This window comes from Delphinus delphis, chromosome 20 (assembly GCF_949987515.2).
Source record: "Delphinus delphis chromosome 20, mDelDel1.2, whole genome shotgun sequence".
Taxonomy (NCBI): Eukaryota; Metazoa; Chordata; class Mammalia; order Artiodactyla; family Delphinidae; genus Delphinus; species Delphinus delphis.
The window spans coordinates 567,969-590,120 of record NC_082702.1 but is presented as its reverse complement, the minus strand read 5'-3'; the positions used below and the strand labels follow the sequence as shown (position 1 = coordinate 590,120).

At 46.1% G+C, this 22,152-nt stretch overlaps 1 protein-coding gene and 1 pseudogene across 1 annotated transcript; one reads left to right on the top strand and one right to left on the bottom strand.

Annotated features, from left to right (window-relative positions):
- Positions 1 to 58: 58 nt before the first annotated feature.
- LOC132417226 (zinc finger and SCAN domain-containing protein 18) lies at positions 59 to 11,258 on the bottom strand. The gene is given in 4 exon segments (XM_060000898.1): positions 59 to 148; positions 8,792 to 8,876; positions 9,537 to 10,052; positions 11,181 to 11,258. Coding segments are annotated over 3 exon segments (537 nt in total). The 5' UTR covers positions 9,952 to 10,052; positions 11,181 to 11,258; the 3' UTR covers positions 59 to 111.
- On the top strand, positions 102 to 2,364 carry LOC132417229 (protein S100-A11 pseudogene; annotated as a pseudogene).
- Positions 11,259 to 22,152: the final 10,894 nt, after the last annotated feature.

Genomic DNA, 22,152 nt, shown 5'->3' with positions numbered 1-22,152 from the left:
TTCATATTTATGGAAATGATTGTGGGAATACCTAGCTCTGGGTCATCCATCCCGGGATATCAGATCATCCAGACAGTAGGGAAGTGTGGAGTTAATCACTGTTGAGGACTTTCAGCCATGAGTGGCCACTAATGCTTCATTATAGAACCTACAAAAGAGAAATGGAAAAAAATGTGGATCTGGGGTGGCTTCTAAGGATTCACCATATTCCAAACCAGAGATTTTCAAAGTGGTGACAAACTCAGCGAATGCCTTTCATATAAAAGAACCAAACGCAGTCAGAATTTATCATTATTGTACATTACATCCTTGGCAGGGGTTGCTTATGAATGGTGCAACTTGACTCTGATATTCCCTAAAAACAATATGGCAGAGTGTTCCAGACATGAGAGTGGCACTTTATGGAATCACCATGAATATTCAGCTGTCTCAGTACAAAATTTTCTGATTTGTGTAAATTCTTTGGTCAAGGTACATGGCCACCAGCCTCATAGATGTGAATGCCATGTGACAAAGTATCCATGTACTATAAACAGATTTTAAAGTAGTTATATGCATTATATTGCAATAAGTTAATCTTTATATGCAATGGAATTGAAAAGATTTGTATAGGAAGACTTGAAAGGTAAAGCCACTTCCATGGAGTCTTGCAGATTCTGAGATGGCTTTTGCTGCTCTGTTCTTGCTATAAATTTTTCTACAGGACTCACAGGCATTAGAAATGCAGATGTTGCTGTTTCACAAAAAGAGGAAGATTTTTTCTTTGTTAAGCCACCATCTTATGAGCAAGAGCACACCCACGTTGGAACCTTATGTTTTGCGAGATTTATCTCTTGAGAAATGTACAAGTTAATCTTTTGAACTGTTGTTTTTTCATTGATTCTTTATCCTGGTGTTTAATAAGCTTTTGTTTTTGTAAAATTTAACTTGAAGGCAGTCTATAGTATTTCACTGAACCCTGAATCCACTAACAGCAGTCACCCTGACAACCGTGATCCTTAAACAGTGACTTGTCACCCTCACTAGAACCCATATGTAAATTGCATTGGCTGGTTTTTGTCACTAACCATCAGTTAGGGTTATAACAATCAGTTTGACTTTCTAATCACAGTGCTAGGATATAAACTTCCAGTTAACTTGAAATTTCTCCCTTGGGGAAACCATGTTGCAAATAGTCTTCCAATACTGTTCCTCAGTATGCTTGTGGAATGCCCCCTCTTTTTTGGACTTAATTTCAGTCATTTAAAAACCATGTGAGAAAATCATGGCTTGCCGCGCCGCTCCCCGCTCGCAGCCCCGTGCCTCGCTCCTCTCTGAACATGGTAAAAATATCCAGCCCTACAGAGACTGAACGGTGCATTGAGTTTCTGATTGCTGTTTTCCAAAAGCATGCTGGAAGAGACGGTAACAACAGCAAACTCTCCAAGGCCGAGTTCCTTATCTTCATGAATACAGAGCTGGGTGCCTTCACAAAGAACCAGAAGGAGCCTAGTGTCCTTGACTGCATGATGAAGAAACTGGACCTCGACTCTGATGGGCAGCTAGATTTCCAAGAATTTCTTAATCGTATTGGCGGCCTGGCCGTAGCTTGCCATGACTCCTTTATTAAGTCTACCTCTTCCTAGAAGTAAATCAGAGGAGCCTTTGGGCCTGGCCTGCAGCCCCACTCCCTTTCCTTCAGCCTCCCAATTATCATCTACCCCTCACAGCCCACACATACCCTGAGCCAGGCACACCCACCACCCCATGCAGGCCACTTCTGCTGGTAGTAATAAAACAATATTGTTTTTTAAAGCACACACTGGAGAGTCAGTAAATGTGTGCAAGGGAGGGAGATGACTGGGAGGAATATAAATTAGATTGATGGAAACAGTAACCAGAAGTTGCAAAGTAAATAGTAAAAATGCATCTTGGGTGTATACATAATCATGACTAATGATACCAACATAATCACCTCTAAATTATTCAAACTGATGGAGAGACGTCACTTATTGTTCACTCATTAAATGTCTATACACCCCTACTACAGGCACTGTCATACACTCTGAGGATACAGCAAGACAGACAAGGTCCTGCCTTCACTGAGGTTACCTTCTAGTGTGTGTGGGGGAAACAATAAGTGAATAAAGAACTATGAGAGTGATAAAAAAAAACACTTAAGAAAATCAGTAAGTAGTGCATAGCAGCACTCTCCAATAGACACAACGTGTAAGCCCCATCGGTAAATTTTAAATATATTGTAATAGTCCCATTTAAAAAGAAGAAACAGGTGAAATTAATTTACTATTTGTCCCTATATATCCCAAATGTTACCACTTTGACATGTTGTTTATATAAAAAAATCACAATTGAGATATTTTGCTTTCTTTTTATACTATGTCTTTGAAATCCAGTGTGTGTTTTACATTTACAGTACATTTTAATTTGCTGTAGCCACATTTCAAGTGCTCATGTGCCACATGTAGCCAGCGAGTGGCTGTACAGGACAAGGCAGCTCAATAGCCTTGGTCCTTTGGTCAGGTGTTCTGTCCTCCCTCCCTTTATTACATGTATCCTCTTCCCTTTCCCTGTGCTTCTATCCTTGTGTAGCTTCTTGTCCTCAAGGAAATTAGATGTGCCGGGAAGAGCAGCATCAAAGTCAGAATAGAGAGAAGGAGACAAGGTGAAGATTGGCCAGAGATAATAACACCTGCATTATTGTGTGGTGGATTGGGAGGTGGGAGGGGTCTCACATTAGGAGCCTCTGCACTTGTGGTTTGTTGGCTTTTTCAGAGAGGCTTGCCCTGATGCCTTGGTGTACACCTGTTTTATGACTTACTGCTGTCCTTAGGTTTTTTGGTGCTCATGTTGTCCCAGATGTGGCCAATAATAGTCCCTTCAGGAAAGTTCCTGCCATCCCTGTGACATGCCTTCATCATTTTCAGTATAAGATGTTATAAACTCATCTTGTTTCTACCCTGAAATCAGCCCCGAAATCAGCCATATTTCTGCAGGTCCAAAGAACTGGTTCATATTAGTAGGGGATGCTATTCAGGACCAAATCTGAGTGCCAGGTGTGCTCACTGCTACTAGGTTGTCTACTGCTGAGCTAGGAAATAAAGGCGCATGTATAAACACTTACATAGATACACACAAAAAGGTATATGGGTGCATATACATACACAGAAATACCTCCCATTCCAATCTGTGACTCCCCGTATTTTTATGTCCCTCTTCAATAGCGAGAATGCTAAGACCCCTAAAATAAACACACTAATTTGCTGAATTCTAAAATACTTGTAAAATAGTTTCAGAGTTGCTTTTCTTAAACCACTACAAAAACAAACCTAATAAAAGAAATTTAGAATTTGTTTGCTGTTCTTCTTCCATCACCACCCTGCCCAACACATGGTAAAGCACACAAATGGATGATTTATTCTACAGAGAGACAAAAATATCGCCAGATGTCCCCACTTGTTAACCTCAGGGTAAGCTGGGTTGGGTCAGGCATTAGGGAAAATGGGTCTGTGCTTAACTCCCATCCAAAGGTGCAGGGATATGAACCATTGAGAAGAAACTTGGTAAGAACCTGGGAAGGATTAGATTTATCTGTCCCAGAGTCTCCCTCTCAGAGCAGTCTCCACTACAGGACACCAGAACCTCCTACTGCAGAAGCCACGCCCCTTTCCCTACACTTCTGGGAAGCCTGGGAGGGTTGCCCTAAGAACTGCCTCAGTTTGTGTGTGGCCTCTCAGGAGCCCAACTCTCAAGAGACAGTTTTTGTCGGCCAGAGGCTGGAGCTGGAGAGCTGGTTGTTTCACTGAGACTTCTGGAAACTGTCCTTTCTATAAACTCACGTGCTCACTGGTTGAGAGAGGCCTGAGTTACATTATGTTTTGAGGATCGGGTTTCATGGATTGGCCATGAAGTAAATGAAGCTGAAACTCCAAGGTCCTTCACTCTATTGCACCCCTTCCAAAGCCTAACACCTCATTTTATCTTAGTAATTTTTAATTCTTCCTCCCAAAGAGGGACTTCTCAGTCGTGTGAGCGACAGGCCCAATGACTCTGGACTGATCCCTCACTCAGGATACTCAAGAAACACACACACATTTATAATGAAGATGCTCACAAATTTTATATATGCACTGAACACATATATACCAAATCTTGTACACAGAAAAATGACTGGAAGGACGGATACTGAGATGTCAAAAGTTCCTATGAGCTGGGAACATGAGAAAAAAATTTTTCTCCTTCATTTCTTTTTTTTTTTTTTTTCAGTTTTCCATGATTGGGAGAATTTTTTTCAAAATGGTGAAAAATGAATTTTATTGAAGTGCTGTAAATAAAGAATTTCCAAGGGAATTCAAAAAGCAAAAACAAATGCAGCCAAAATTCCACCATGTTTTATAGTTACAATGTAACAAATATTTGTATTCTACTTCTTGAGCTACACTTAGAAACTTTTCTTCCATGTTGCTACAGTCTTCTTAATTATCATTATGCTTCATTATTCTTTGAATGGCTCTACCAAAATTTCAGTCATCATTCCTCTGTAATTGGGTATTTAACTCCATGTAAATAGGCGTCCTAGTCACTTGTATGTATTTTACTTGTAGTATTCCACCTAGATCCAGAAAGGATTTCAGCCTCTCAATGTACGTAGCTTTCTCCTTTTTTTCCCCACTAATTCTCTAGGAAAAATCACCACACCTGAAATTGAAAGTTCAAGGAACACAAATGTCAAAGTAGTTCTTAAGCAACTGGGCTGTTTGTGTTCCAGATAGTTGCACTGGTTGACACTGATTTACAAAACTCATCAACCCAAATAATAACGGGGGTCATGTATTAGTCTGCTCGGGCTACCATGAGAAACAAAAAACAAAACACACTGGGCTTCCCTGGTGGCGCAGTGGTTGAGAGTCCGCCTGCTGATGCAGGGGACACGGGTTCGTGCCCCGGTCTGGGAAGATCCCACATGCCGCGGAGCAGCTGGGCCCGTGAGCCATGGCTGCTGAGCGTGCGCGTCCGGAGCCCTGTGCTCCGCAACGGGAGAGGCCACAACAGTGAGAGGCCCGCGTACCACAAAAAACGAAACAAAACAAAACAAAACACACAGGCTAGGTGGCTTAAAACAGCACAAATTTATTTTCTCACAGCTATGGAGGCTGGAACTCCAATATCAAGGTGCTGTCAGGGTTGGTTTCTGGTGAGACCTTTCTTCCTAGCTTCCTCTGTGCACACTTGGCAAGAGAGAGCAATCTCTGCTCTTTCTTTTTATAAGGACACCAGTCCCATGGGATTAGGGCCCCACCCGTATGACCTCATTTAACCTTAATTATCTCCCTAAGGCCCTATCTCTAAATTAGGGGTTAGGGCTTCCACATATGAGCTGGGGGCAGGGGGAAGGAGGGAAGGCGGGCAAGGTGGCACACAACTCAGTCCATTAGATAAGGTATTTAAGCATCTCCTTCCCGTTGGAACTCATTCCCATCTTGCCAGGTTTCCATTTATGTGGTTTACCTTCCCCCTATCCCTATGAACACAGCTACCCTCTGACACTCCGTGTGAACCCACTAACACTCAAGCAGAAGCAACCACCACAAGACTGTGATGTGAGTGAGGAAATAAATCCTTTATTATGTTAAGCCCCCGTGATTCGGGCACCATCACAACAGACTGCCTGCCCAAACACAGTGACAGAAAGAGGCACCAGTTTCTCTATCCACAGAAAGCAGTCAAATTTATGCTCAGGCAATGAAAACAATGCTGCAACCTGAGATTAAATGCAAAACTCAAAGATCGCCTTACGTAGCCCAAGGAGTTAAGTTCCCCTTGCCCACGCAGGCAGATCTCATCAACCTTTATTGGTGTTTTCAACTGGTTTTGATCACAGTCACCCCCACTCCCTGCCTAGTAAGATATACATTTTACATTGCAACCAGTTCTCATATTTAGATGTATGGCTGAAAAGTTTCACAAAACAATATTTGCCTTTACTACATTATGAATTTTGACCTATTTTATTCTATTTCATTGCTCTGTAATGCCGGTGGCCACCCACTAATTTGATCTTTCAACTCACTAATGGGATGAGACATAGTTTGAAAACACTGCAATTACTAGGCTCCGAGTGTTTTTGTGATCTTTGTAAGCCACTCCATACCCATGTGAGTTAAACTGGAGAACGGCACGCTACTGAGGACTCAGAAGTAAACCTGCCATCACATATTTACGAGAAAAACAAAACAGCAGGCAAGATTTCTGCTTGAACAGCAGCCCTGGGAAGTTCTAACAAGAGGAACAGACAAGACTGACTTCAAGAAAGAGTTGGCAATCACACACTTTAAGGCAACTCGTACACTTTGCAAAGACCAATGTTCCAATGTGTGGGTGGTGCTGAAATGGTCAGAGAAGAAAGCAGAGTCTTCTTTCACTCCTGGCGGCTTGTGCTCACAGGTAGGCATCTTTACAGCTGTGTTTGCAAGGTGAGGGCTTCATGTGGGCCCTTCCTGGGTTCTAAGTGCTTCAGCTACCTTAGCTCGTTTAGAAAACAAGCAGACTTAAATCCACACTGACATCGCAGGAAGCCACGCAAGGGTTTCGAAGGAGCCCAATGTGTTACTCTGAAATTTCAGGCAGGTAGTTGTCCTTCTCTGGGGGCACTTACAGCAAAATGGCTCATCTCTATGCCTCAGAGTGCACAGGGAAAACATCACCTTCCATGTTCTCCAGGAGCCTGCCAATCCTCCATTGGCATGGGCTCCACATGCAGCACGGGGGTGCCTAGGGCACTCTCCAATGCATTGCCTTTCTCCTTCTCATGGGAATTCTGGTGCTCGGCCAGGGCCAGGCTGAAGTGGAAGTTTTCCAACAGCTCTGGCATGTGTAGAGCTTCCTGCCGTGGCTCTTGAGATCCATGAACGGGAGATCCACACAAAGGTCCCCCCGCAAGTGCTGCCCACCTAGCGCTTCCCTTGGGACACCCCCCAGGCTCATGTACTGCAGGGCAGCACATGGCTAGAGGTGGCCCACGTGGCCAGGGACCCTGTACTCTGCCCAGCCCAGGAGGTCTGAGGGACCTGTGATGCCCAAGGGCAACAAAACCTGAGACTCGATGCAGAAGAGCAAGGTGCATGAGGGTGGGGAGGCAGCTGCTGGGTGGGGGGCTGGGCGAGGCCAGGAGTCCTGGTTGGTGGGAGGTGGGACTTGGGGACAGCAGACGCAGCAGGAAGGGTGAGGAGGGGAGCTGCCTCTGGCAGCCACAGTGCACCCTCGGGGGGACTAAGGGTCCACCTGACACAGCCAGAGGGACAGGGAAGAGGCCATGGAGTCACCACAAAGTGGGTTGGGGGGGAGCCTGCAGTCAGGGGCCACCTGGCCAGCACTCCCCAGGAGGCAGTGGGACGGCTCGAGTCAGAGCCCTCCCCCTGGTCTCAGAGAACTCCCCCAGCTTCACCCACCGCTCAGGGCCAGGCTCGTCCCTTAGCTTCCTGGGGAGGCAGCAGCCTGGGTGCCCAGCCCTGGAACCTCAGCCCAACCCCACTCCTCATCCTCTGGCCTCCCTGGGGCAGCTGGCAGCACACTGATGAGGGAGGGAGGGAGGTTGATAAGACAGGGTGGGACAGGCCCTGTGAGCTGCTGGGCAAGTGGGTCCCCACCCACCCACCTTTGGCTCAGCCTTTGTGGGCCTGGCCTCTCTGGTCTTCTCCTCCCCGATGCTCTCCTGTTCCAGAAGCACGGGGTCTGGAGCAGGAGAGACTGGGGAGAAGGGAAGGCAAAGCTGAGGAGAGTAGATCTCACAGCTGGGCACCCCCAAGCCAGTCAGGGAGGCCCCAGCATGGTCACATCACAGCAGGTCCCAGGGTTCCACTGACCCCACACGTGTCCTCAACTGACAGAGCAGAAGAGCCAAGAAGAAAGCAAAAAGCAGCTCAAGCTCAGCAGTGGCCCTACACATTCAAACAGAAGCCAAAAAGAAGATAACACATTTTTCTACCCATCAGGTCGGTAGAGATCTTAAAAAGCAACAATATGCAGTGCTGGCACAGATGTGGGAAAATAGGCACCCTGTACATATATGCTATAGAACTTTCGGAAAACCACGTGGAAATGCCCTTTGTCCAATGGTCCTGAGGATCCCACCCTACCCAAACAGAACTAACTTCCCACACCCAGGCACATGTCTGAGGACGTTTCACTGCATATTTACAGGAAGAGGCAGAAACCTTAACGGCAGCAAAATTCCCACTCTAGGACAACGAACGGTGGATCCTGTGAAACGCCATGGAGGTGAGGAGATGCCATTGGATATCGAGCCACTGCCTGGAGGGGCCTGGGTGGGTGAGGGGTTGCTCCATGCAAACAGCCAGTGCTACAGGCATCATTTTCAGGGAAACGGGCTGCCAACCTCTGCACAGGCCCGTGGGTGAGATGTGTGCATACACGGGTGAGATGTGTGCGCACTCAGGTGAGATGTACAAAAGAACACGAAGGGGCAAATGCCAGGGTGCGCACCTTGCTTTGATTTGCAGAGGGTGTGAGGGAGTGGGGAGATTGTTACTTTCTTCTTTATACCTTAATGCTTTTCACTGTTTCTGATAAGCACATACAATTTGAATCATCTCTGAAGAGGAATTTAATTAAAAATAATACTCGTGACATTCACAGAGCCTGTGGGGAGAAGTCGGAATTACAGCACAGACTTCCAGGCCTCAGCTACCTGGCTTCCCTCGGGTTCCCTCAAGAACTAGCACAATGTCTCCCTCCTGGCCTTTCCCAACCACAGACCCTGGCCCACCACACGTACCCAAGAGCTGGCTGGTCACTCACAGGTCTCGGGGGTGCCTGGGTCTTACTGGGTTCCGGGTCTTCCCTGGCTCTCGCCGGCCCACCTGGTAATGGCAGACAGGAAAGACTCAGTGTGCTTTGCTGTGACACACTGCCTTGCTCAAAGCTGTGGGTGGACCCCAAGGGAGATCTTGATGGCATCCCCATTTCCACCCAAGGGGAGAGTAAGCCCAAGAGGTTCACAGTAAGCCCACAGGGCTGGGGGTTGGGGACAAACATGGACACAGGCTTCTAACCCTGAGCCCAAGGCTCCAGGGCCCCATTACCACCAGTCCATAGGCCTTGCCCTCAGATGTGGTGGAGACTGCCCACCCAGCCCCAGTGCTCCCCTTCTTCCCATAATAAGGAGACGGAAGTGTGCTGAGAATACTTACTTAGTTTTTAAGGGGCTGCTTCCTCCTGCTTCCTTACATCTGGAAGGCAGATGTGAGGGCAGGAACCCAAGCAGCGTTCCTGGCCCATGAGGCAACCATGAGGGTGATGCCCCTGGGCAGGGTGGTGTGGGCCAGATCCCTGCTGACGGAGGAGCTGCCCCACCAGCTCAGAATGTTTAGCTTCTGTGCCTCTTATACATGAGGGAACTGAACTCTCTCAGGTAACCCGTTGGCTGGGGTCTGGGATCCATTCTGTCAATGTCACTCCTTCCAGGGCTGATCCCCTCCCATTCCTCAAAGGCATACTGTCCTCTGGGAAGGTGGCCTCACCTGGTTCCGCCAGGGCCTTGGTGAGGTCCTCCACCAGGCAGGCTGCCTTCTTGCAGCTCTTGGGCTGCTCTGCCACCACCCTGGGCTGGAGCTTGTTGAGCAGGACGCCCAAGAACTGCTCCATCACCAGCAGCTCCATCATGTGCTCCTTGGAGTGCACCTCAGGCTGCAGCCAGTCTCAACACTGGTCCCAGAGCAGGGCCAGGGCCTGGTGGGACCGAGCCACCTCCTGGTAGAAAAAGTTCCGGAAGTGCAGGCAGGAGAACTCGAGGTCAGCAGGAGCCCTTCCAGGGTTGGTCTTGGGCCCCTCCTACTGGTCCCCAGCTGTTGACTCCAGTGTGGGCAATTCCAGGGGAGTTGGGGAGTTCCTGGGGGTGGCAAACGCTTTCTCCAAAGGCAGCATCTTTCCAAACATGCAAAGCGCCTGTTGTGGAGGGTGAGTTCACGGGATTGAGGCTCCGAGGGAGACCGACCAAGGATGACAATATGCTCTGGGATCTTAGCCAGAGTCCAGACCTGCAGAGGGACAAAGAGGTACCCACACAGTGAGAGGCACAGGCCTGTGAGTGGGAGTTCAGGTCCTGGCCAGCCCTCTCTCCATCCCCAGCTGATCCTGAAGGGTGGAGGCAAATCCCCTTCATACAGGGCTGTGCAGAGCTCAAGCTTCGCTCCCACCTCCAGGCCCAGCCCTGCCCGCATGTCGCCTTCTCCCCATATTTCCACATCAGATGACTCAGGGTGTTCACAGCGGCTCCTGGCCTCACGCAGAGATTACTCACTCATTATAAAGGGGGAAAAAGTGCCTTTAGAATGAAAAACACGTGGAGCAAGGAGCGTCTTGAGTACCTCAGCTGCCTTCCTCAGTCCCTGCCAAGAACGCGCACACTGGACCCGCTCACGAGGAGAGACAGACAACAAAGAGACAACCTGCGTGACCGGCCTGGTCGCCCCAAAAGCCTCAAGACCAGGAATTTAAGGAAGTCACAGTCCCAAGGAGCAAGCAGAGGAAAAGCAACAGTGTGTCACGCTGGGCCCTGAACTGGCTGGGGAGCAGAAGACACGTCTACAGGAAGTTGTTGGGGTGACTGGGGGAACAGGGACCAGACCCTGGTATGGAGTCAAGGATGGTGGAACTGTCCAACTTGTCCTCCGATGAGTCAACTAAGAGACAGGTCTGTATATGATGGGATGGGGGGGCGGAGAAAATGGAGAGGGATAAGGGAGAGAGAGGCAGCGGTGTGCAAAACATAAGATACCAACAGGTGAATCTGAACAAAGGGTATGCAGAGTCCTATCTGACACTATTTTAAAAAGGTCCAAAAAACAATCCTCTGTGGTCCTCAATGTCCGTTGCCGGCTGACCCATTCTTGCCCTTTCCCCGATACGGTTTCCCTCGCCCACCTAAGAGGTCCCAGAGCAGAGGCAGGCACCTCACTCAAACCGAACCCACGCCCGGGTGACGGGGTAGAGAGGCAGGGCGACCGGCCGGCAGAGACGACCCCGCTCGCAGCCCAGGGCGGCTTGACACCGTCCCCTGCTCCCACCTGAGCGCCCACCACAGACACCCTCAGCCGTCAAGCCCCCTCCGGCCACCTCGGAACGCAGCTGCGCGCGTACACGAGCCGGGCCGCTACAACTCGCACCTCAGGAACGGTACGTCGCGGCCGCCAGCCTGCGTTCCTTCGACGAAGCGGCCCCGGGAGCCCGGCGCGATGGCGTCGGGCCAGACTGCGCGTGCGCGGTACCTGTAACGCCCAGAAGGCAGCAGTCTATCGGCGCGGACGGGGGCAGAGAGAAGACGCGACGGCAGACCAGACAGCCAATCAGAGGCCGAGCTAGCCTAGCCTGGCGTCCGACCTCCCTTGCGCCTGCGCTGTCCTTGATGCCATGGCAACGGCATAAACAAGAGAAGACCAGAGAGAGAGACGGAGAAAGGAAGAGAAGAGACACATACGCAGAGACAGGGAGTGGGGCATAGAAGAGGAGACACGGACGCAGAGACGGGGAGGGAGAGAAAGGTGAGGACAAGAGGCGCGCACACACAAAGATAGAGAGACCAGAAGGCCCAGAGTCCCCAAGATAGCGAGATACTGAGGAGGACAGACACAAGGAGACCAACAGATGGAGACACAGAGAATGAGAGGAAGACAGACTCAGAGAAGGGGAGATTCAGAGCTTGGGAGACTCTGATGTGGAGAAAGACCCAAGACAAGGACAGGTAGAAATGGGCAGGCCTCGAACGGGGAAAACAGAGACCCTGAGATAAGAAGACCTAGAGATGGAGACAGAGAAGGTGAAAAGCAGAAACGGGGAGACAACAGAGACAGAGAGACCCACAGCCTTAGAATTAGAGGTGAGGGACTTCCCTGGTGGTGCAGTGATTAAGAATCCGCCTGCCAATGCAGGGGACACGGGTTCGAGCCCTGGTCTGGGAAGATCCCACATGCCACGGAGCAACCACTAAGCCCGTGCACCACAACTACTGAAGCCCGTGCGCCTAGAGCCTGTGCTCCGCCACAAGAGAAGCCACTGCAATGAGAAGCCCGCAAGCCGCAACTAGAGAAAGCTCGCGCACAGCAACGTAGACACAATGCTGCCAAAAATAAATAAATAAAAATAAATAAATTTATTTTTTTTTAAAAAAAGAAAAAGAAATAGAGGTGGGGACACTGAGAGACAGGGATGTGTCTCTCAGTGACAGGGCAAAAAAAAAGCGTTCTGCATATCCAGGGAACTGACAGAATTTGAAGACTAGCTATGCTGGGGGCTTCAGGAGCCGCTGAAACGGAGGAAAACGTAGGAGAAGCGACGGGTGAGTGATGTCCTCCAAAACCCCAAATAGGTGTCACCACTCCGATAGACAGGGCCAGGGTCAGGATGCCGCTTCCCATTCCAGAATTTTCTAGAGGGCAGTTTATGAGGCTGTAATTTTGTGCAAGCTGATTTTTAAAAAAATGTTTCTCTGAACAGTTTATTTTACATATACACAACAATACTCTCATTTTCCGGTATTCGGTTCCATGAATTTTAACTTATATAACCGCCAACACAATCAGAACAAAGAATAGATCCATTGCACCAAAATCTCCTTCCTGAAGACATACAGGTAGCCAAAAGCACATGAAAAGAGGCTCAACATCACTAATTACTAGAGAAATGCAAATCAAAACTACAACGAGGTATCACCTCACACCAGTTAGAATGGCCATCATCAAAAAGTCTACAAACTATAAATGCTGGAGAGGGTGTGGAGAAAAGGGAACCCTCCTACATGGTTGGTGGGGATGTACATTGGTACAGCCACTATGGAGAACAGTATGGAGGTTGCTTAAAAAACTAAAAACAGTGCTATCATATGATCCAGCAATCCCACTCCTGGGCATATATCCGGAGAAAAATATGGTTCGAAAGGATATATGCACCACAATGTTCACTGCAGCGCTGTTTACAACAGCCAAGACATGGAAGCAACCTAAATGTACATCGACAGAGGAGTGGATAAGATGTGGTACATGTATACAATGGAATATTACTCAGCCATGAAAAAGAATGAAATAACGCCATTGCAGCAACATGGATGGACCTGGAGATTATCATACTAAGTAAAGTAAGTCAGAGAAAGACAAATATCATATGATACCACTGATATGTGGAATCTAAAAAAAATATATACAGGGACTTTCCTGGTGGCGCAGTGGTTAAGACCCACGCTCCCAATGTAGGAGGCCCGGGTTTGATCCCTGATCAGGGAACTAGACCCCACATGTATGCCGCAACTAAGAGTTTGCATGCCACAACTAAGGAGCGCACGTGTCACAACTGAGGTGCCCGCCTGCCACAACTAAGACCTGGCAAACCAAATAAGTAAATATTTTTAAACAAACAAATAAATAAAATGATACAAATGAACTTATTTACAAACAAACAGATTCACAGAATTCGAAACAAACTTGTGGTTACCAAAGGGGAAACGTTGGGGGGAAGGGATAAATTAGGAGTTTGGGGATTAACATATACACACTACTATATATAAAATAGATAAGCAACAAGGATCTACTGTATAGCACAGGGAACTATACTCAATATTCTGTAATAACCTATATGGGAAAAGGATCTAAAAAAGAATGGATAGGACTTCCCTGGTGCGCAGTGGTTAAGAATCCGCCTGCCAATGCAGGGGACACGGGTTTGATCCCTGGTCCAGGAAGATCCCACATGCCATGGAGCAACTAAGCCCATGAGCCACAACTACTGAGCCTACGCGCCACAACTACTGAAGCCCGTGTGCCTAGAGCCCGTGTTCCGCAACAAGAGAAGCCACTGTAATGAGAAGCCCGCGCACCACAACGAAGAGTAGGCCCTGCTCACCACAACTAGAGAAAGCCTGCTCACAGCAATGAAGACCCAACATGGCCAAAAATAAATAAATAAGATTTTTTAAATAAATAAATAAAATAAAAATAAAAAAGAATGGATATATGTATATGTATAACTGAATCACTTAGCTGTACACACAACATTGTAAATCAACTATATGCCAATAAAAAATTTTTAAAAAAACCTCCTTCCTGGTGACCTTCTCCCCCACCCATAACCCTAGCAACCACTGATCTGTTTTCCCCAGTATAGTTTTGCATTTTTCAGAATGTCATGTAAACAGAATCATAGAGTATGTGGACTTTAGAGATTGGCTTTTTTCCACCAAACATAGTTCTTTTAAGATCCATTCAGTTCATTCCTTTTTATTGCTAAGTAGCATTGATGCTAAGGATATACCGCAGTTTGTTTAAACATTCATCACTGAAGGACATTTGGGTTGTTTCCAAAATTTTGCTATTACACATAAGGCTGCTGTAAACATTTGTGTACAGGTTTTTGTGTGAACCTTCGTTAGTCTTCATTTTTCTGGGGTAAATGCCCAAGAGTGCAATTGCTGGGTTACAAGGTAAGCACATGTTTAGTATTAAAAGAAACTACCACTCTTTTCCAGAGTAGTTGGACCATTTTACATTTCCACCAGCAATGTATGTGTGCACCTGTTTCTCCACATCCTTACCAGTGTTTGGTGTTATTGTTTTTTAGCCTTTCTGATAGATGTGTAGTGACATTTCGCTGTGCTTTTAATTTGCATTTCCCTAACAGTTAATAACTTTTGAAAAAATTTCATTGCAGTATATTTCGTTTACAATGTTGTGTTAATTTCTGCTGTACAGCAAAGTGACTCAGTTATACATATATATTTTTTCCCTTTCATATTTTTTTCCATATTATGGTCTATCACAGGATATTGAATATAGTTCCCCGTGCTATACAGTAGGACCTTGTTGTTTATCCATTCTATATATGCTAGTTTGCATCTGCTAATCCCAAACTCCCAGTCCTTTCCTCCCCACTCCCCTCCCGCTTGGCAACCACAAGTCTGTTCTCTTAACAGTTAATAATGTTGAGCATACTTTCAGGTTTATCTGCCATCTGTATATCCTCTTCAATGAAATGTCTGTTCATGTCTTTTGCCCATATTCTAGTTTTTAAAAACTGTTGAGGTTGGAGAGATCTTTTTATATTCTAAATGTAAGTACTTTGTCAGATATATGGTTTGCGAACATTTTCTCCCAGTCTGTAGTTGTATTCCCTTAACAGAGCCTTTAGCAGAACAAAGTATTTTAATTCAGAAGATGTCCAAGTTATCAATTTTTCTTTTATGGATCATGCTTTTTATGTCAAGTTTAAGAACTCTTTGTTTATAAGTCCCAAGGACTTCCATTTTGCTTTTTACGTATAAGTCAACCATCAATTTTGAGTTAATTTTTGTATAAGATGTGAGGTTTATGTTGAGGTTCGTTTTTTTCCCCTATTGATGTTGGGCGTCTTTTTTCTGACACTAATTCCGACACCGTATGTGTAGTTTTTTTCAACACCAACCAATTCTCCAACACAAAAGGTGCCCAACAATTCAATTCTGAGACTGACTGCTTACAATTAGCGCAGGTCAAGGGCTCAGTCCCACAAGACTGTCCCCACTTCAGATGCCTGCCACGGGCTATGCACACTTCTGCTCAGCAGCCTTCAAAATCAGTGGTTCCCACAACACGCAGGCCCCTCAGGTTGAAATTCACTAGAACTCAGGAAAACACTTTACTTAATGTTTACCAGTTTAATATAAAGGATATAACTCAGGAACAACCAAATTAAAATAGGGCAGCCTTTGGAAGGGGGCAGTGTGCAGAGCTCCCGTGCTTCCTCCCAGCATGCCACCCTCTCAGCACGACGATGTGTTCAACAGCCCAGAATCTCTCTCTCAGCCATTAAAAAGACTGGGGCAGACACACATGCACACACGGAATGGCCTCCAGAACACACCGTGAAGAGAACAATCAAGGTAGAACACAAAAACCTACAACCTAGGTGTCCAGAGATCGCCCTTTCCTCCACCCCCATTAAATGCCTCTAGAAGGATACACAAGAACACATCAACAACTGTGGTCTCCAAGGAGGGGTCTCAGGTGAGAAAGAGGCTCATTTTTCATTCATCTGCTTCCCTCCTTTTTAATTCTTTACCACATGCATGGGTTGCTTTTTCAACTAAAGTAAAAATATTTGGTCCCAAACAGAGAACTACAAAAGCTAGATGGAGGGACAGTTAAGGCTCTCTCCAATGACAAGCAGCGAGAACACACCTGGATGAGCTTAGAGACACAGGAGAATCCACTGGCTGTCTATCAGGGCATCTCACAATGTGAGTGCAGCCTGACCCCGGGAGCGGGGAAGCACCAGCCCTCCACCCCGTTTGTCTCAGCCACTCCTCTCTATGAGGCCTCACACTCCTGTCTCCGCCCCCACCATCTGCTTTATTCTTATCCCTGCCCACACCAGAGAATGGCAGCCCCAGCCTGCAAGATGGCCCGTTCTCACCAGTCCAGCAGCCTCAGCTGACTGCTCAGAATCCTGGAGTCCAATCACACACGTGTAAGGGAAGTGGCCACACTGGGGACCCCAGCTCCACTGGAAGGAAGTTAGGACACCAACTTGCTGCTCTTCCAGCACAGCAATCCAACTGAGGCCCTGGTCCTGACTGCCAAGAGGCACACAAGGCCAACCTTGTTCAAGTGGAGCAGGTCTCAGTCTTCACGCGACCCCCAGGGAGGCAACATCTCATAAGAAGTCTTGCTCCAGACTGGACGGCACATGTGTGGCTCAGTTACCCTGGGAGCAGCAGTTATCATCTGACTGTGGTTCAGCTGCTGGGGCAGGGCCTGTGAGGAGTCTTGGGTGAGTGGGAGAAGCTGTGATTTGGGGCAGAAGTCCTTGTGATACTGAGTCCAGGAGCTTGAGGCCCAAACAGGACCAGACTCTTGCAACTGCTGTGGGCTGGATGTGTACCACAGTGGAATGTGGTGGGCAACACCTTCCTTCTCAGCACAATATGCGCCATCACTCTGGGGCACACGTGCCAGAGACCTCATCTTCACAGCGCCTGGAGCCCCACCTCCACTCCGGTCAGGCATCTGCACACAACCCAGCTGCCATCATCCACACCCTGGAGACTCTAGCCCTCTCCCACGTAGCCCCTTCAGGAGGCTTCCAGCCAATCACGTACACCAGGGTTTGGGAAGCAGTGCCAGCTGTGAAGTACTGGCGACAGGGGCCCAGAGCCTACAGAGGTTGAGAAGGCTGCTGATGTCCCTTCTCTTTCAGTCTCCTGAGTCAGAGAGGGGTAACATCAACAGCAGCAGCAGCAGCAACAACAGAAACATGGGGAGTTCCCCGGTGGCCTAGTGGTTAGGATTCCGGGCTTTCACTGACGTAGCCTAGGTTCAATCCCTGATCGGGGAACCGAGATCCTGCAAGCCACATGGCTCAGCCAAAACAAACAGAAACATCAATAAAAGAGCAGCAGTAACGGCAGGAAATGCAGTAATAGCAACAGGGGTGGGAGCCGGAGCAGCTGATCCACACTGAACACTGTCACGTCCCAAGCACTCTGCATACCTCACTTCTCTTACTCCTAATGAGGTAGGGCTCATCCACATTTTATAAGTGAAGAACTAAGGCACAGAGAGATTCAATAATTCACCTGAGATCATACAGCTACTGAGATGTAATCCCATGAGAAACCCAAGTCTGACTGAAGTCAAGAGATGTGCTCTTAACCATGACACTAACATTCACGTGGTGCGGTCCAATGTTTTCATGCAATGTCGTACAATTTTTCTTTAACTGGGATTAACTTTCCTGTATAGGTCTTCTGAGCAGCCAAGGAATTGCCACTTGAGTGAGCGTCTACTGACCATCAGGCACAGCGTTTTCTTTTATAACTAAAAGGCCCGAAGTGTGCACACACATATATACACACAATACTAAACATAAAGCTATTTCGATATATGAGCTAGAATAGAAGCCCCATGAGCCCAGGAACTCTTTCCTGTTTAACCAGCTTGTTAAGAGCCTATGCACACTTCTGTGTTTTGCTTCCCTCCACCTTAAGAGAATTTTCAATCTTGTAATAAAACAATTACAGGCGATACAGGCTACAGGAAAGGAATAACACTTAATATGCAGCAACACGGCAGGGACAACATCACCACATTTTGTTCCAGCAGGTAGGTCATTAATCATTATCTCAGCAACAGTCTCTTCCTTGAAAATTCTAGTTTCCTCAAATGAATGAATCTCACTAGTCATTTAGTTCCTCCTCCTGATATTAGTTATTTTATTAGACCTAAGACACAACTGATGGTAAGATGCACATTTTGTGAAGACAAAAGGCTACCAATTAAACTGATTTCTGAGATGTTACAACGTGAAAAGAACGTGCATATTAGAAAAAATGGAATACAGTTGAGTCCTTAGGGTTCTATGTCGGGACTAACTTCCAGGAACACACTTTTTCTAGAAATGTGTTAAAAACCTGACTGTGGGTTTGTAATGGGACAATTGCTCTATAGGGGGCTCCTCTCCGGAATTCATTCTCTGACACACTAGAGTCCCACTGTCCGATGAAGTAGCAACTAGATGTGCAGTTACAGAGGATCTGAAATGAGTGAGTGTCATATGTTTAAATTATTAGTATTTGGAATATAGGTGGTAAAATAAAATGTTATTGACATTAATTTCACCTCTTTCTTATTACTTTTAAAAACATGTGGCCACTAAAAAATTTGAAATTATACATGTGGCTCACATTATATTTCCAGCAGACAGCATTACTCTGGAAGATCAGATCTCCAGGTGGAAGCTTTCCTACATCAAGTGTACGTTTTCTGTCCATCTTTAGTATGAGCTTTCTTTCACAATAAATTTAGTATCACCTTAAGGGACTTTCCTGTATTATCACTTCATATTGGCTAATTCAAAAATACGTTCCCTTTTACCTAAGAGTTTCAGCACGGGTTCTTTTTGTTTGTTTAATATTTTATTTATTTATTTATTTGGTTGTGCCAGGTCTTAGTTGTGGCAGGCAGGCTCCTTAGTTGAGGCATGTTGGCTCCTTAGTTGCAGCAGTTGGGCTCCTTAGTTGCGGCATGCATGTGGGATCTAGTTCCCTGACCAGGGATTAAACCCAGGTCCCCTGCATTGAGAGCACAGAGTCTTAACCTCTGCATCACCAGGGAAGTCCCTTGGCAAGGGTTCTTACTGAAACCCCAAACTCATCACATTAACCAAATCTTCTTTTTAATGCAAATAAAAGCAAGAGTTCCAGTTTAAACGTTTCCCACGTTAATTCCATTCCTAGACTTTGATTTGCATATCATATAACAACAGAGAGAAACGCCACGAGAAGTTTCCCCCTGCCATCCTGGTTCCCTCTCTCAACTGTGTCACCATCCTTCAAAAGGTTTCATTGTGAGGTGTCACAGTCTCATGTATGTTTAGCACAATCCCTGAAGGTTTTGTTTTGTTTTGTTTTGTTGTTTTTATGGTACGCGGGCCTCTCACTGCTGTGGCCTCTCCCGCTGTGGAGCACAGGCTCCGGACGCGCAGGCCCAGCGGCCATGGCTCACGGGCCATGGTTCATGGGCCCAGCCGCTCCGCGGCACGCGGGATCCTCCCGGACCGGGGCACGAACCCGCGTCCCCTGCATCGGCAGGCGGACTCTCAACCACTGCGCCACCAGGGAAGCTCTCTGTTTCTGTTGACACACAGGTACAGGGGCTTTTGATCCTATATCCTCTGATGCTTGGTCAGACAGGAGCTGTCCCTGAAAGCTTTACCACACTGATTACACTCGTAGGGTTTCTCACCAGTATGAATCCTCTGGTGACGGACGAGACCAAGGATGTTCCTGAAAAGTTTCTGACACTGGTCATGGCCATAGGGCTTCTCTGGGGCCTGATGAGGTAAGCACTCTCAATGAAAGTTTTCCCACATTCTTTACACTCACAGGGTTTCTCCCCAGAATGGACTTTGTGATGTACAATGGGGTGACCATTGCAGGTGAAGGATTTTCCACAATCCGTACACTTAACAGGGTTTCTCTCCAGTATGAATTCTCCCATATTCATAGGTTGACTCTAAAATATGACACAAATGAACTTATCTATGAAACAGAAAGAGACTCAGATATAGAGAACAGACTTGGGGGTACCAAGGAGGAGAGGGGGTGAGGGAGGGATGCACTGGGAGTTCGGGGTTAGTAGATGCAAACTATTACATATAGAATGGATAAACACCAAGGTCCTACTGTATAGCACAGTGAACTATATTCAATATCCTGGGATAAACTGTAATGGAAAAGAATATAAAAAAGAATGTATATATGTGTATAACTGAGTCACTTTGCTGTAGAGCAGAAATTAACATAACATTGTAAATCAACTATAGTTCAAAAAAATAAATTTAAGAAAAAGGCATTAGGGACAATTGGGAAAATTTGACTATGGATGGATTATCAGATGATACAGAGAATTATTGCTAGTTTTCTTAGCAATAACAGTATTATGGTTGTGCAGAAGAATGCCCTTATTCTTGGAATTTATGTCCTGACATATTTAAGGGTAAAGTGTCATATCTGCACTTATATTCAAGTGGTTATACATACACACATAAAGAAATACACATATTATACACACAGTAAATATATGCACACACATAAATATACATAGACGCGCATAAACATACATACACACACCAATATACACATATGCACATATAAACACGTGTACATACATATATACACACATACACGCAAATACACAGATTAAAATACGTATACACAAATATGCATTCACATATACACATACATATTACAAATACATACTATATAACTGTTATATACTGCATACATATAAATCTAGATGATGGGTGATGGGTGTTCATTATACTCTTTTTTCAACTTTTCTGTTAATATTTTAGAAACTTGTTAAAATAGAAAATAGGGGAAACGTTAAAATAGAAAATAGGGAGAGATACTACCTCAGGGATCAGCATTCATTAACACCCAGGTGAGAATAAATTTATAACAGTTTTCTCAAAAGGTGTTCAAGAGATGGTTACAGGCATTTTAACGGGGAAAATATGAAACTAGCTGGGACCTGTATGAAAACCATGCAGTTATCACCCTAGCAAAATGCTGACTTGTAAAATCCTTTCTACACAGTAGATTTTGATGCAGGAGAAAACAGGAAGGCTGGGGTGTCTGGACATCTCTACTCTGCCTCGAAGAACTGGGGTCGAGGCAGGTAGAGCTGTGCAAAGCACTCAGTTCCCTCCAGCCAGCTCCAGAATCGTCTGGCCCTCCAACTGCTTGCAACAGCTGGCAGCTGATCCAAATTGAAAGCTATTTTATCTCTTTGTTCTATGAGTTAAATATGTTTCTGAAAAGTTGTAAGTAAATGAAGTAGGGCAAACAATTCTATTTTAGATTCAACAGGGGAGCATCCTATTTAAATAAAACCTGTATCAAATTCCATTTAAATATTTTACTATTAAAAATGTCACTCTAAAATTAATATAATGAATTAATATAATACACACTCAATATGGAAAACTTAGAAAACATAAAATACAAAGAAAATTGTCTTGGGTGCATTTACTTCCTGTTTTCTTCCTGCAGAATCTTTTTCACATACTTAAAGTCAAACTGTACAGACAATTTTGGGCCGCCTTTTTGTTTTTCCCTGTTAACATTATATTATTGGTAGTGTCCATATCATTAATGTGTCTTTATTAGCATAAAAACATGACAGTCTCTTTGGATGATAATTTTGAGTTTAAATCAAAATTTAGGGCTTCCCTGGTGGCACAGTGGTTGAGAGTCCGCCTGCCGATGCAGGGGACGCGGGTTCGTGCCCCAGTCCGGGAAGATTCCGCGTGCCGTGGAGCGGCTGGGCCCGTGAGCCATGGCCGCTGAGCCTGTGCGTCCGGAGCCTGTGCTCTGCAACGGGAGAGGCCACAACAGTGAGAGGCCCGCGTACCACAAAAACAAACAAACAAACAAACAAAATTTAAACCACACAGCAGGGAATTCCCTGGCGGTCCAGTGGTTAGGACTCAGTGCTTTCACTGCTGTGGCTCAGGTTCAAAAAGTAAACCACACAGCAATGTAGTGAATCAACACTGGCATTCTTTTTAAATTGATGTAAATTAAAATTCAAAACTTACATAAGAGGACCTCAC